Raw genomic sequence first — 14616 nt, 5'->3', positions numbered from 1 at the left:
GCTGCCATGTTTGTGCGGGGCACTGCGGCGCCGTGAGGAGTGGGTGTGCGCTGGGGGAGAGGAGGCGCGCCTCGGCGAGCAGGAGGACGCCTCTCACCAACTCCCGGAGACAGCAGCTAACGGGGGAAACGCATCCCTACTTCGACACCAGCTGCGGCAGCTCCCACCCTTACAGCGAGACTCTACCCTTCCCCAAGATGGCAGCGCGGGCTTCGCCCCGCTCAAAGATGGCCGCGAGGCGGCCCCGCCCCCTGGCGGCCGAGAGGAGCGGCGGGGCGGCAGCGCCCGGTGTCGCCGGTGTCCTTGCGGCAGGCGGCGGCCGGGGCCGCGGGCAGGCGCGGAGCCATGCTGGCCTTCGTGGCGAGGGCTGCGGTAAGTACCAGCCGCGCTCCGAGGACGGGGGCGCCGCGGGGACACCTGGGGGGGGCCTCCAGCAGGTCCAGGACTGCGGGGCGGAGGGGGGGGGGGGGGCGTGAGATGGCGGCCGGGCCGTACCACCCGCCGGAGAGGCGACAGCGAGCCGGGCGGGAAGGGACTGGCGGCGGCCGGGTGGCCCGGGGGCTTCTACGTGCCCAGGCAGGTGGCACACGGACACCGGGCCTCGACAACGGGCAGGAGCCGCCTGCGGTTAGTGGCGACCTGAGCACGGGCCTGGGCCGCGGACCCGCCACGCGGGTGTCACGGGCTGGTTTTGCCGCGGGAGCCTCCGCCACGGCCACGACCTGCCGCTTCGAGGTGCATGGAAGCGTTTAGAAGGGGCAGGGGAGGAGATGGCTCCGCAAGGCACGGAGGCCCACCCTGGCCCGATCCGCGGCATTGCTGCTGTCAGGGTCCGGCGCCGGAGGAGAAACACGGCTTCCTCGGTTAGGACCATCGGGAGGGGTTATTCCGGGTGCCAGGCAGGGATGCAGCTGAAGTGAATCCTCCAAGCCGGCTCGGTTTCTTCACCTGTTTTGAGGCAGCGCTGTGCAGTGGAGCGTTCACCAGAGCTGTCAGACATGGAAGACTTGGGGCTGGCCACGGCTGGTCAGGGGTGAGGGAAGCCCAAGAAGCAGCTATCTGTGGCTGCAGGCTTCGCCTTTAAAACACACCTTTCCCTGCAAGCAGGGGGAAGGCTACACACGCCGCGGAGCTGTCAGCCCCGCGCCTGGTCTTAGCAACTGTTTATTGCAAACACTGATTGATCCCAGGGAGGAGGAGGCAGAGCCGGATGACAACAGAGACACTTTCTCAGGAGCCAGGCAGGGGTGGTAGTCTCTGGGCTTGAGCGAGTCTCCAGCTTCCAATTTGAAAAGCAAAGAAAAAGACAAACCTCTGTCATCTGACACTAAGTGTTGTGGCTGTGCTGGGAATTGGACACTGCTGTGAAATTCCTCCTTCGCCCCAGCCCCAGGCTGCAGGTAGATTTCCCACCAGCTTTGCAGGCTCTGGAAAAGGTCATCTGCTGTACTGGAACATGGCTCGGGAGCAATGCCAGCCCACGAGCTGGCCATGTCTGTACACCCCGCTCTCCGCTGGTGTTCGTTTTCTCTGTTGCTTGTGGTGAAAGGTGGACTCTTTGCTCCATTTGCTGCCAGCTGCCTCCTCTGTTCAGCTGCGATCACTATTCCTCCTCACACCAAACACTTGAGTTTGACCTCAAACCAAATAAGCAGAGGACATAAAAGAAGGATACAAATCCACTCCACGTTTTAACATGCAGTGTTTTCAGTTAATTTGGTTTGGGATTTTCACTGTTACCCCAGGGAAAATCTGAAACAGTTTGTTTGGAATCATCACACTTGATCTTAGCTATGTAGAAGACTGTGCATGTCCGCCTCTCAGACATGAAGGACGGGGTGATACTCTTTGTGACTGCACAGTTCTGTTGACCTGCTTTGGAGATACTCTTTTTTTTTTTTTTTTAAGGGTTGACAATCCAGAACTCCCCAAAGTCTCAGCTTGCAATAATGGCCACACATGCATGGGGTGTGAGTGCAATTAAGATACCACATTAGCCCCAAACTGAATTCGCTCCCATTTCCAACTAATCCTACTATCACCTGCAGTGATGCCAGGTCACCCTCATCTGACACACTCCGGCCACCTTTGCCTAAGCAAAAGGACTAAGTTCCTGATCTCCCACGCAAGTCCTCCCTGCAGCTTGTCCCATCTGGTGACAGCCCACAGTGTCATCTCCTTCCAGGATTGGAGTCTCCTGGCTGATGCTCAGGCTTCTCTCACAACAGCTGCTGTAGTTTCCTGGTCCACGCAAAGGCTGAGGGAATGACGTCCCCAGCACCTTCACTTCTGCCATGGCTGGAGGCCCAGAGTTATTGATCGGAGAGAGACGCTGCCCACACAGTATTGCTCAGCAAGCACCGATAGGGCAATGCAGGGCTGACGGTGCCGCGGGAGGGCTCCCCGGAAGGCGCTTTCATGGCAGTTGACGCAACCCAGTGGCCCGATTACCCCCTGCCTCTCCCAGGCCTGTGTCTGGCCTTGACCCCTCTGATCAGAGCAGTCATGTGGCAGTTTGCTAATGAGGTGACGCCCTGCATGGGCAGCACATTGTCAGGTGGAAGAGGAAACCGAGACAGGCCGAGGGAGAGGTTTACGATCATTTCTGTCCTACCAGCCATGGATAGGAAGCAGAAGCAAGCAGAGAAGGTACAGTATGCCAACGCTGCCATGATTAACACCCTTCATTTCTTCCTAGCCCCACTCTTTCATGCTTCAGTAATTCCCCCTGCTCTTATTTTTAACTTTCCTTCTCCGAATCTTGATCTCATCTTTCTTGCCAGGTCCTTCAGAGAGCATTGGACATTTTCTCTGGGGGCTCAGCACCACGCAGAGGCTTTGTCACCTTGCAGATTTAGCTCGCTCTTTCTTCTCTGTGCTTAACTACTGGGAGGAGGTGGGAGGACAGTTAAGTTTTCTCATTGCCTTGGAAATCAAAGGGAATGTTCTCCCTGGCTTTGCATCCACAGTACACTGACGATGCAAAGTCCGGAGTCCTGTAGGAGAGTGTCTGATTCAGCAGATGCAATAGAGGGGGAGGAGCAGAGGGAACTGAAAACCTCCAGAGTACAATTTAAACATCTTCAAGCTGAAGGATGTTCAACCCTGTTCACCCAAGAGCATGTTCTTATTCTTTTGGGGGAAAACTGGCAAGTTTATTTCGTGGTTAGCAATTGGGTTTGCTCTGTTTCATCTCTCTGCTCGGGGAAATGGTATGGTGCTTTTTAAGGCTTTCACTTCCACATGATCCCACCGGCTCTCGGGAGCCTGTTGGCATCACCCACAATTTCCTGAACAGCTCTCCCTGTTCCCTCTCCAAAGGCTCCTGTAATTTGACCAGTCCCACACTGGTACAACTGGATAGAGGGTCTGTTAATATAGTTGGGTTCTTCCAGTAACTGTGAGGTTCACCAGCAAAAAGGAGCATTGCCTCAAGGCCTACACATCACAGCCAGTCCTTCCCCGACCCTCGCTGGTGACTCACGGTCCCCAGCCAGTCAGAGCAGCAGTGTTTTAATCCTGCCCCAAACTTAGCTACATTCTGCCTCCTCAAAGCCCAAAGGGTAGTTTGATTTGGCAGAAGTGTTCTGCTTAATTTTCTTGCCTTACGCTGTTGTAAGAAGTAACAAAACAGTTTCTGACAGTATGTAAGATGAGTATTTCTTTCCTGACTTACTTTCTTCCCACTTACCATGGGATGGAAGGGTTTGACTTTGTCAAACACATGGGGACTCTCAGCTGGAAGGTACCCAGAGAGAGGGAGATGTATCATTATTCTGGCACCATTTCCTCTGATGAGCTGAGAATCAGTATCTTGGGAGATCAAGTTTCTCTTTTGCAGCTTTTCTGGATGTCCTACAACCATCTCTAGCATGCAGTCAGTAGACCTGCGCCTTGCGTTGGCGCTTTGTGTGCTCTGCTCCCATGCTGAGACATCTGTGTGCCCTCAGAGAGGATAGGATGGAGACTCCCAGATCCAGGTTATTTGCTACCTCGTGCACATCAGGGGGAAGTTTTTTCTCGACATGTGCTCTGTGCTTTGCAGGCCAGGCCCTACGGCCTGCTGAAGCCGACAGCTTTAGGCAAGATCCCAGGCAGATTCCAACTTCATCAGGAAGCACTGCCCCATCTCCCTGTGCCGCCACTCCAGCAAACGCTGGACCGCTACCTGCTGGCTCTGCAGCCCATCATCAGCGAGGAGGAGCTGAACCACACACAGGAGCTGGTGGCTGAGTTCCGCAAGCCAGGAGGCGTTGGGGAGAGGCTGCAGAAAGGCCTGGAGAGAAGAGCCAAGAAAACAGAGAACTGGGTAGGTTGGGACTCCAGCCTCAGGCTCTGGTTAGGGAGGGTGGAGGTCTGATGCACACCTTTCCAATGTCCTGGCTGCATCCACTAGCGCCTGTGTTTTTATGGCATCACCTTCATGACCAGTCTGCTGCCGACCTCCTCTGTGCTGTGTGAGCTCCTCACCAGGACTTGGGTGAGCAGAGACATTTACGGCAGAACAGGGAGTCGCTGACCCTATCTGTGGCTGCTGAGGCCTCTAACCTGTTAGCATCACACAGTTGCCCCAAGTGAAGGAAGGAAGGAAAGTTGAAGGAAACCCTCTGCTCAAGTCCTGCACCAAGATCCCCTACTGCCTTGCTCAAACCCCCCCTCTACCCTTCCATGTGCAAAGCATAAAACCCAAACAGTTTGTTTGCAAAGTGTGGGACAGAACTGGGGGCAGGATGCTGAGACCATTCAGCCAGGCTTGAGTCAAACAGCAGCAGACGCCATGCCTGCATATTGCCTTTCTCTGTCCCAGCTCTCAGACTGGTGGCTGAAGACAGCTTACCTGGAGTATCGCCTGCCAGTTGTGGTCCACTCCAGCCCAGGTGTGGTTTTACCCAAGCAGGATTTTCTGGATCGACAAGGTCAGCTCAGGTAAAGTCCTTTTCTGCCTTCCCCTAGGTTTCAGATGGGATGAGCTGTCTCTGCTGGACAGGGAGGAGGGTGTTCAGGCTGACTGGGAAAGAGTAATAAGCATGCAGTCCCCAAGTGTGATAGCTCTCTGTGCTGTGCAGGAGAGTTGTTGTTGTACTTATCTGTTGCTGTACAGGTAAGGAAAGGCTGCTGGGCTATAAGGACACTCTTGGTTGCACCAGACTAAATATTTCATTAAGAGGGAAAACAGAAGAGTCCAGTAGTTCAGGTACTAAACTGGGACTAAATAGTGCAGATCTTCATTGCATGATGGCCACATTGCTGGCTGGAGGCATTGGTAGGGATGTATCTGACACACTAAAGACTACAACGCACTAAGATTGTGTGTGCAGTGAAAGGAGGCATAAAAACTAGCCCAGGCACGTAAGGGAGACCAACCAGAAATGGCTCTGGAGTTTGCTAGTTTAAAGGGATGGGCGAACCTGCTGCAGGGACTATCAGTCAGTCTGTTCCTGCAGGGGACTGTCCCCCCTCTTGTGTCATTCCACTTGCGGATTCATGGTTTGGAAAACTTAACAGTCACCAGCCTCTCTCCACCCCAAGTTTTCCCTTGCGATCAAACCCTGCCATGTCCTCTCTTTGTGGGCTGTCTTTAATTTTTAACCACCACTACGACTGCGTTAAATCCACCTGCAAAACTTTAGCATTGACCTTTATGCAGGGTTACCTTTGCCACAGTTGCCAGTCATCACTGCTCTGACAGATCAAAAGTACCAGCCAGGGGAGCTATGAGGCTGAAAACAAATTCTCCCTTCCACTGCCTTGGATACACCTGAGCAGGGGTGCAGAGGGTGAGCCTTACAGGGACAGTGCAAGACCAGACAAACATCTTTGAAAGCTCTTTCTCATATTATTCACTCTCAAGTTATCCAAATAGAAGATAAGATCTGGAGCACTACCAGTGCCCTAGCCAGTGGAATCAAGCAGCTGCACGAGAATCTGGGCTCCCACATACAATACAATTTAAATGTGTCTTTCTATAGTTTGCAGCTGCAGAAGGAAGCGTGACAGTGTGGCTTGAGACTAAAGCTTTAGAAACCAGAAGGCAAGTTTAGAAAGTGGAGCTCTCCATTCCTTAATCTGGCAACAGTGCTGGCTGAAAATCAGTCAGCTAACCTCTCCCTCATCTCCCCCTCAAGCCTAACTCTGCTCCCAAGCTGTCTGCTCTCTGGAAGGGAACACATGTCTCTCTCACTGTTGTTTCCCAGCTGTTTTACTGCCTCAGGTTTTGCAGTAAGGCTGGGAAATTTTAATTTAAAACTACTTTGCAGGATGCCTTATTTAACAGCCCTTAGGTTCTTGGAGTTACATCCTTTGATCTTTACTAGGGATGGGTAGGGTGAGCAAATCTAGATGACACTGGCTGCAAATGCCAAATGCTCATACCACTTTAAAGCCTTTGAAGCTCAGCTGACTGCAGCTTCTTGTCACAGTGACCTCCTGCCTCCTTCTTCCCATGCGTGGGTGAGAGCTCCCAGGTAGAGTAGGCCAACCTGTCACTCCCAAGCTAAGCAGTTTGATGTGGCTTGTCACAGCCTCCCTCCCTGCTGGGAGTTGGCATTGTCAGTGTTTATGTTGATCCTGGTAAACACAACACCTTGGTGTCAGCATGCACCATGCCTATGTTTGTTTCAGATCCCTCAATGCCAAAGGAATGCTCTGAAGAGTTGCATTAGCAGCAGAGTATTCATTGGGTAGGAACTAAGTCAAGCAGTGGTGAGTCTTCGGTGCAGGGAGACACAGCTGCATCTTGGCTTGAAACTCAGAGGTGGCCCCTGGCCAGGGAAGGGCAGAAATCCCCTTTTCTTGCTGCTGTTTTAATGCTGAGACGCAGAACTAGGATATGATAAAATCCCAACACGACAGTAAAAAATGCTGCTGTTAAGAGGGTCATTTATGTATCTGGACTGAACCCTGCTTTCTTGAAAGTTGTTGAGTGCCTTGGTTATACAGTAAGATACATTTTTGAAAAAGTGCTGCATGGTAGGACTATCCAGCAACCTCCAATTACAACCCCAGAGTGGCTGTATCAGCTAACCAGAGATAGGCACAACAGGGGCTTGGCAGAAAGGCTGAACTTTCTAAGGAGCAGAGCGCGCTCTTGTTAGCCCTCCTCAGCTAGTTTCTCAGCCCCAGATGTTCTGTGTTTGAATCTCGACTTCTTACATTTGATATTTTTCCAGGTTTGCTGCCAAGCTCATCGAGGGCATCCTGGATTTCAAGACCATGATTGACAAGTGAGTTAGTGACCCTCCTGACTTCTCACGTGTCCTTACTGTCATAGGCAGGCTGAGCCTCGTCGGTAAATCTCCCTTCCAAATAGAAAGCCAGGAGTAGACAGCACATACTTGAAAAAAGATACTGTAATCAACATCACTGCTCACTGCCAAGGTCACCACCACTGGAAAAAAAGCAGATTTACTTTTCTTTCTTCATGTTCTTTGTTTACCTTAATACTTTCATTGGCACATATACATGCTTAGAGGGAGTGAGCGTGACTGACAGTCCAGTGGAGCTACATACTTTTGTTTGCCCACAGAACAAGTTACAGCTCAGGCAGCAGGAATTTCTTTCTCTCCTTTTGGGTTTCTGATGTTTCTCATCTCCCAGCTAGACAGTATGAGCTCTAAAGAAACTTGTTTCTCCCTACCCCTTTTCTTCTGATCACCAACAAACCTCTGCTGAACATGTCTTATTTATATTCCAAAAGTATGTTTATCAACACATTCCCAATATCACACCTTTACATCCAAATTCAGGCAAGGCTCGGCGCCAACCATGAGAAGTGTAGTTGGAATATGACTGCTCAAATGATCAATTGAGTCCCACGAGTCATAGATAGCACATCACACACCCACTGCTCAACATTATAGCTGAAAACCTCTTTCTGCTATTTCACTGGAAGCATCTCCCAGTATACTGTACCCTGGATTCTCCTCTGCAGACAACATAGTGTATGCTAAGCTATGTAGTAGGTCCAGAGACCTAGTGTTTTTCCCCTTTCAAAATGAAAGGCTGGCAAACAGACATTTTTTGTAGCCCCTACTAAAAAAGCTGGTAGGAATGACGAAGGATGGCCCCTTTTTTATACCGCCAGCACCAACACGTTTAGGTCTTGCTAGGAGCGAGTGACAAGACCTGCATGGCTGAGCCTGTGCCTGTCTTGTGTGAGGAGTGCAGGCTTTCTCACTGCTGTGTTTTCTCTTCCCCTTCTTCCTTACCTTGCTGTGTCTCCAGTGAGACCCTCCCAGTGGAGTACATGGGTGGGAAGCCCCTCTGCATGAACCAGTACTACCAGATCCTCTCATCCTGCCGCATTCCTGGGCCCAAGCGGGACTCCATTGTCAACTATGCCAAAGGCAAAAAGCAGTCCAGACACATCACAGTGGTTCATAACTTCCAGGTATGGCATCTCCTGAGCTTTCGAGGAGGTTCCTTTAGATGTGGGTGTCCCTTTCAACTAGCTGTGGTCCAGAGGAAAAGGAATAACAGAAAAGTCTCTGCCCACAAGTCTCTGCCTCACCAGGAATTCATTCCTGCTTCCTTTATCCCCTTTGGCCTTAGTTAGCCAACAGCTGGGATTGCCTTATGTGAGCAACAGACTATGAGGCAGAAAAATGCTCTTCTCTGTTTCTTGTCCCTGCAATTCCTGTCTCCTAAAGCCCAGAGATCATGTCTGGAATTGGAAACTGTAAGTGGAAACTGGATAACAAACCTACCACCATGGATGAGTCTCAGAAATGGGAATTACTCATGTGTTTTGGCCCTCATTACCATGGTTTCTGAGGTGCTTAAAACCTGGACTGTATTTATGCCCTGCAAGGGACATTGGACTTGGGTCCCTCAATTCTAAGCATCTTTCAAAGGTCTGCTTACAAGCTAAGTTCTTAGATCAGGTCTTACCTCCTCAAGGTGGCTGTTCCCAGTTTCCGGGGCTGGACAATAAAGCTCTCTCATGTTCTGTCTCTGTCCTTGTCTGCTCTTCACACCTTCAGTTCTTTGAGCTAGATGTTTACAACAGTGATGGAAGTCCCCTTACCACCGACCAGCTCTTCATTCAGCTGGAGAAAATATGGAACACCTCCCTCCAAACAAACAAAGAACCTATTGGGATCCTCACCACCAACCACCGAAACAGCTGGGCAAAAGCCTACAACAACCTTCTGAAAGGTCTGTAGAGCCCCTGACATGCAAGTGCTAACAAACACCACAAATGCGTTAACTACCAACCTCACTGCTGTGCTCTGCTCAGTTCTTCCCTTTGGAAGTTTGTCCCGGACAGACAACAGGAGCTTTCTACCTCAAAGCAGCAACTTGATTTCATTGCAAAGTATTGTTATTTCTGTTTTGGAAGGTACACAGGTGAAATCTGAAGCTTGGTTTGTTAGACCTGAACTTAAGAGTTTGTTTCCTTGCAAATGGGTGGGCTGTACAAAACATGAAAAAAGGAGGGTGAATGTAGCATGCTTGCATCTGTAGCAGCCCAGCTGGCTACAATCTTAATTACTGTGTATACCCCTAAATGACCAACATTGCATTGAAGTACAATGGGAATGCAACCACCCATGGTCCTTCAAACCTGCTCTTTCAAATTTAAATCTCCCTCCAATTAAAATGCAAGTTTTTCAACTCCCGTTTCTTACTTGCTGTTCATTTCTCTCCCAGATAAGACCAACAAGGAATCTGTGCGTACAATTGAGAAGAGCATTTGCACTGTCTGCCTTGATGCACCTATGCCACGGGTGTCTGAGGACATCTACAAGAGCCGTGTGGCTGCTCAGATGCTGCATGGCGGAGGCAGTCGCTGGAACAGTGGGAATCGATGGTTCGACAAAACCCTTCAAGTAAGTGCTGATGCTCTAAAGATGCTTGAAGACATAGGTTTGGAGGAGATGCTTTTTCGTGAGACTACGAAAGTCCAAGAAATCACAGAAACTTTTTGCAGGAAAGTTATATCACGAGAGTGGAGAAATAGGGGAGACAAGGTGTGGTGGCTGACAGTATGAGATCCTGTGGTTTCCCTTGCAGTCACCTCTAGCACTCGTTCCTGCCTCAGGGACTTCTGTTTCTTTTACTGCCTCTACTCATGCTTTTTCAGTTTAGCAGTTCTTTGTGTTCCTTGTAAATCAGTTTTCTGCCTGTGGTGAACAATGCCTTGTCTGCTTGGAGGCAGCCCAAACATAGGGAGGTCTGTTCCTTGTATCTCCTCTGGGCTTGTCACTTTTCCTGTTTCTGCCAGAAGCTGCCTGATGGCTTTTTGTTTTGTTTTTTCAAACATCAGCTGCCATCCCATGGCATCCCTCTGATCTCTTCTCCATTCAGTCCTGTCAAGAGCCTTCAACAGCAGCTGCTATTCAAGCTTCTCCTTCATTAGTTGGTATATCCTGGCTCATGGATAGTAGCGATGGTGCTTTAAAAGTTTCTTCTCATATCTGCTGAACTCTTCATGATGTATTCAGCTATTTTGTCCCTGTTTGGAACTCTTCATTGATAGGATAAAGTTGAGATGTTTCAGCTAATTGAAAAGTAAGGGTAAGCCAGCACATGGTAGTTATTCCTGTATTGTGTGCATCTAAGTAAATCAAACCCATTGAACCACTCTGTATTACCAGGACACTGAGCACACCAGTATATCTATCAGGCACATTCTTATCCAGTTAATTTTGCAAAACTGTAACAGTGGTCTCAGATCTTCCAGGCCTCCTGAAAGGCTTCCATTGCTGTTCTACTAGATGAGACTTTGTGTTACCTTTCCAGTGCACAAGGATTGGATCACTGTCCATTCTGATACAAAGCAGTGAGATACTAAGATCTCTCTGGATAGCTCCTGCTTCACACACTGGATGTCTGTCTTCAACACTCTCCTCTCGTGCTTCTCTCATAGTTCATCATTGCTGAAGATGGCTCCTGTGGTCTTGTGTATGAGCATGCTCCTTCAGAAGGCCCACCCATTGTTGCTCTTCTGGATCACATCGTGGAGTACACGTGAGTCCTGCCTCCTCTAATTTTCCTCAGCATTGGAGATAGTTTTTAAACCACCTGCTCCCCAAGAATATGCCTCTTCACAGCTCACCTCCCAGCAATTTGTTCTGGAGAAAGGGTAGTGGTATGCTCATTAGGTACTGCAGTTCTTGTATTCGTGATGAGAATTGAGTGGCCAAGCTACTCTGATAAGTTTTGCTACCACTTCCTTTCTCAGGGAATTGCACTGTTCAGAGTGAACAGGACTTTTGCCTAGGAGAGGGGTTTCTTTTGGGCAGAAGACATTTCATTCATACCCTTCAAAAAACACTATCATGGCACTATGAAGAATTTTTCAGCCTGTGACTAGTGATACAAGGTGTTAGGGAAGATCTCCTGTGCATTTCTACCCAGACTCTGGTGTGCTTAGCTAAGCCTCATGTTAAAGGTCTAGTTAAACATAATAATTTCTCTATGCAGGAAGAAACCTGAGCTGGTAAGATCGCCCATGATTCCTTTGCCAATGCCAAAAAAGCTGCGGTTTAACATCACCCCAGAAATCAAGAACGACATAGAGAAAGCAAAGCAGAACCTCAACATGTAAGTATGAAGCAGTATGAAGGTCTGGTGAGTGACTGAGTAATTCAGGTCTCCCTTTGGAATCTGTCAGTGGTTTAAATGAGGCTTCCCCCACTGCAGCCAGGGAGTTTTCCCAGTTGACACTGACAGTCAACAACACTGAACCTAGCTGAAAAGCACAGTAAAGTCACCTGCCAGGAATCAAGTCAAAGGTGCTGGAAGGGAGTAACTGCTGATCCATCACACTTCACTGAGAAAGAACAAGGCTTTACTAGATCTACCTAGGCATACAAGAGCATAAACACACACAGACACACAAGCCCATCTAACGTGGTGAAGATTCTCAGTAGTGGCCAAAAAAGCTCATCTCCCAGGCAAGTCTGTGTCTGACTGAGCGCTCTCTGTCCCTGCATAGATAGATCCAAATAGCAAGTTCTCTCTGAGCCTTGTGAAAGCGAAGTCCATACCTTTATGTTACAAGAACAAGCAACAGGCAAAGGAACTCTTCCTCTTTCTTTCCTTGCAGAATGGTCGAAGACCTGGATGTCAAAGTCATGGTCTTTCATCAATTTGGGAAAACCTTCCCCAAGTCAGAGAAGATAAGTCCTGATGCTTTTATCCAGCTGGCCTTGCAGCTCGCATATTACAGGTACAGCCACCAATAGGTAGCTTCTCAGCGTCTTCACCATCAGACTCAGATATGTGAGCTTGATAAAGGTGTCACAGACAAGCCTCTCGCAGGCTGCTGTGGGCTGCTTCTGAAGTCCCACGTTTTCCCCACGCACCAGGGCTGAACAGCCAATCTCACTTGTGGCAGCTGCCATGTAACAGGTGAGATTAACCCCTCTGTGTGTGTCCAGTCCTACTAAGGAAGTATCAGAAGTCAGCTGTCAGTGGGACTCACTCACATAAAGTCCTCCCCAAGTTCTTCTGCTTCACAAGAGGCCATTCCTCTCAGGACAGACTCACTACTGTGACTTTCTTCTCCATCCTCCAGGATGTATGGCCATGCCTGTGCCACATATGAGAGTGCATCGCTAAGAATGTTCCACCTGGGACGCACAGACACCATCCGCTCCACTTCTGTAGACTCTCTGAAGTTTGTGCAATCAATGGACAGCCCTGACAAATCGGTGAGGCTCTCAAAGAAGTGGAGTAAGAGAACTCCACTCCAGAAAAAGAGGAAAGCTACTTATTTGGCTAACCCTAAGTCAGCTGGTTTCAGTTAAGCATAACTGCACCTGATATGAAGTTGAGCTAAAACATAGCTTGGAGTATATAGTCACACACCTTGGGTTTCATTTGGTTTTCCTTTCACATGTATTGAAAGCGTGGGAAACAACATGTGGGCATTTCTAATCCCACCAAAAAGTAGTATGTCCCTTCTAAAAGTCTGTTTAGCTACCCAAAATAAGTTCTGCTACTACTGATGAATGGAGAACTCCATTCAGAATGAACTAATGCAGCCAAATAAAATGATTGAAAAATTAAATCTAAAAATTAGTCTAGTAGAGACATACAAGGCAGAAATGCCCTCCGTCCTAGAGGAACAGCCAAAACGAGGTTTTCTACTCTGCAGAAAAACTTAGACAGATCTGTGTGTTCTCAGGACCAGGAGAAAGCAGACTTGCTGAGGAGAGCTACCCAGGCCCACAGGGAATACTCCGATATGGTGAGTGTCCTCTATGTAGCCAGAGTTGGGGTTTTACATAGCAAATGAAGATTCTGGTGAAAGATGAGACCTTAAGAGCTTTCTCTGCTGGCATAGCTATGTGTCTGGTGCTGTTGCACAGGGCTAACTCTGATCTGACAGTGCTCTAGGCCATGGACTGAATGCTTTCTCTCTAGCTAGTGGTTTGTGTCCCTTGTGACCAACCTAAAGGATAGAATCAAGTATGAAAATAGCTTCAGTTCTCACTGTCATTGTTGCTGATAAATGCCAAATTTGTATGAGGACTTCTTAAACTGTAGGGTTGGTTCCACTGGTGTGTTTAATTTCATAGTCCTTACAAACAAAACTGACTACTGGTCATAAAAGCAAGATCTAGTTTCCTTCTATCTTTAAACATTTAGTGATTTTTAAAAGTGTTTTTTTCTTTAACCCAAAGAAATTGATAGTTTTGCTCGCTTGCCTGCTAAACAGGCTTTCATCTAGTCTTTCTTCCTTACAGGCAATAAGGGGCAATGCAATAGACCGCCACCTCTTGGGCTTGAAGCTTCAAGCTATTGAGGACCTAGTGAGCATGCCTGAACTGTTCATGGACACAGCATATGCTGTTGCAATGCACTTCAATCTCTCAACCAGCCAGGTAGGACTCATCTGAGCAAAGACAGAAATGCTCTCTTTGTTCATTTTCATTACCTTTCTTCTCTGCATTTCTCCTTCATTTCATTCTGTTAGAAACTAATCTTCATCTGGGGACAGAGATTTTTAAGCCTGCTATCAATCCCATAAAGCTGCAGATCTGATCTTACAGCTGCCGCAGTCTCTTTCAACCCTGTAGAACACCAGCATAACTAAGGCCAAGATCACCAGAAGTGTTTGGTGTCTACCTACAAGTGATAAAGTTAGCTGCCAGAATGGCTTTACATTCCTCTACTGTGCTGTGATTCCTACTGATACAGTTCTGCTTGTGACTTATTACAAGCTTATCTTGGGGAGAAGTACTCCTTTGCAAACATATTGGAAAACGCATCGCTACGAAAGGGCAGAATCCAGCATGTATGGTGGTAGGTGGGTCTGATCAAAAAGGCCTTCTTCTGGAGCATTTTCATCAGATGGCAGTTTCTTCTGTGGTTGACAGCACTGTTAGTATTTGATGGCTACATTTCTCTCTATCTGGTTAGAAGTTTTTAATCACATTGTCTCCACAGGTCCCAGCAAAGACAGACTGTGTGATGTGTTTTGGTCCCGTGGTTCCAGATGGCTATGGAATCTGTTACAACCCTATGGATGAACACATCAACTTTGCAATTTCAGCATTCAACAGCTGTGCTGACACAAATGCAGCCCGCATGGCACATTATCTTGAGAAAGCACTGCTAGACATGAGGATCTTGCTCCAGTCCACTCCCAAATCCAAACTGTAA

At 48.7% G+C, this 14616-nt stretch overlaps 1 protein-coding gene across 1 annotated transcript; it reads left to right on the top strand.

Moving 5' to 3' along the window:
• Positions 1-197: 197 nt before the first annotated feature.
• Positions 198-14616, top strand: CRAT (carnitine O-acetyltransferase; the record flags this gene model as incomplete). Its single annotated transcript, XM_082008815.1, is given in 16 exon segments — positions 198-260; positions 263-372; positions 2547-2649; positions 4046-4309; positions 4808-4926; positions 7170-7223; positions 8224-8389; positions 8982-9156; positions 9652-9830; positions 10871-10971; positions 11428-11547; positions 12053-12175; positions 12524-12659; positions 13136-13198; positions 13698-13835; positions 14401-14616. Coding segments are annotated over 16 exon segments (2130 nt in total).

This window comes from Phaethon aethereus (genome assembly GCF_964289735.1).
Source record: "Phaethon aethereus genome assembly, chromosome: 20".
NCBI classification, from domain to species: domain Eukaryota; kingdom Metazoa; phylum Chordata; class Aves; order Phaethontiformes; family Phaethontidae; genus Phaethon; species Phaethon aethereus.
Note: the sequence above shows the minus strand (reverse complement) of the source record. Positions and strands in the feature narration are given on the sequence as shown.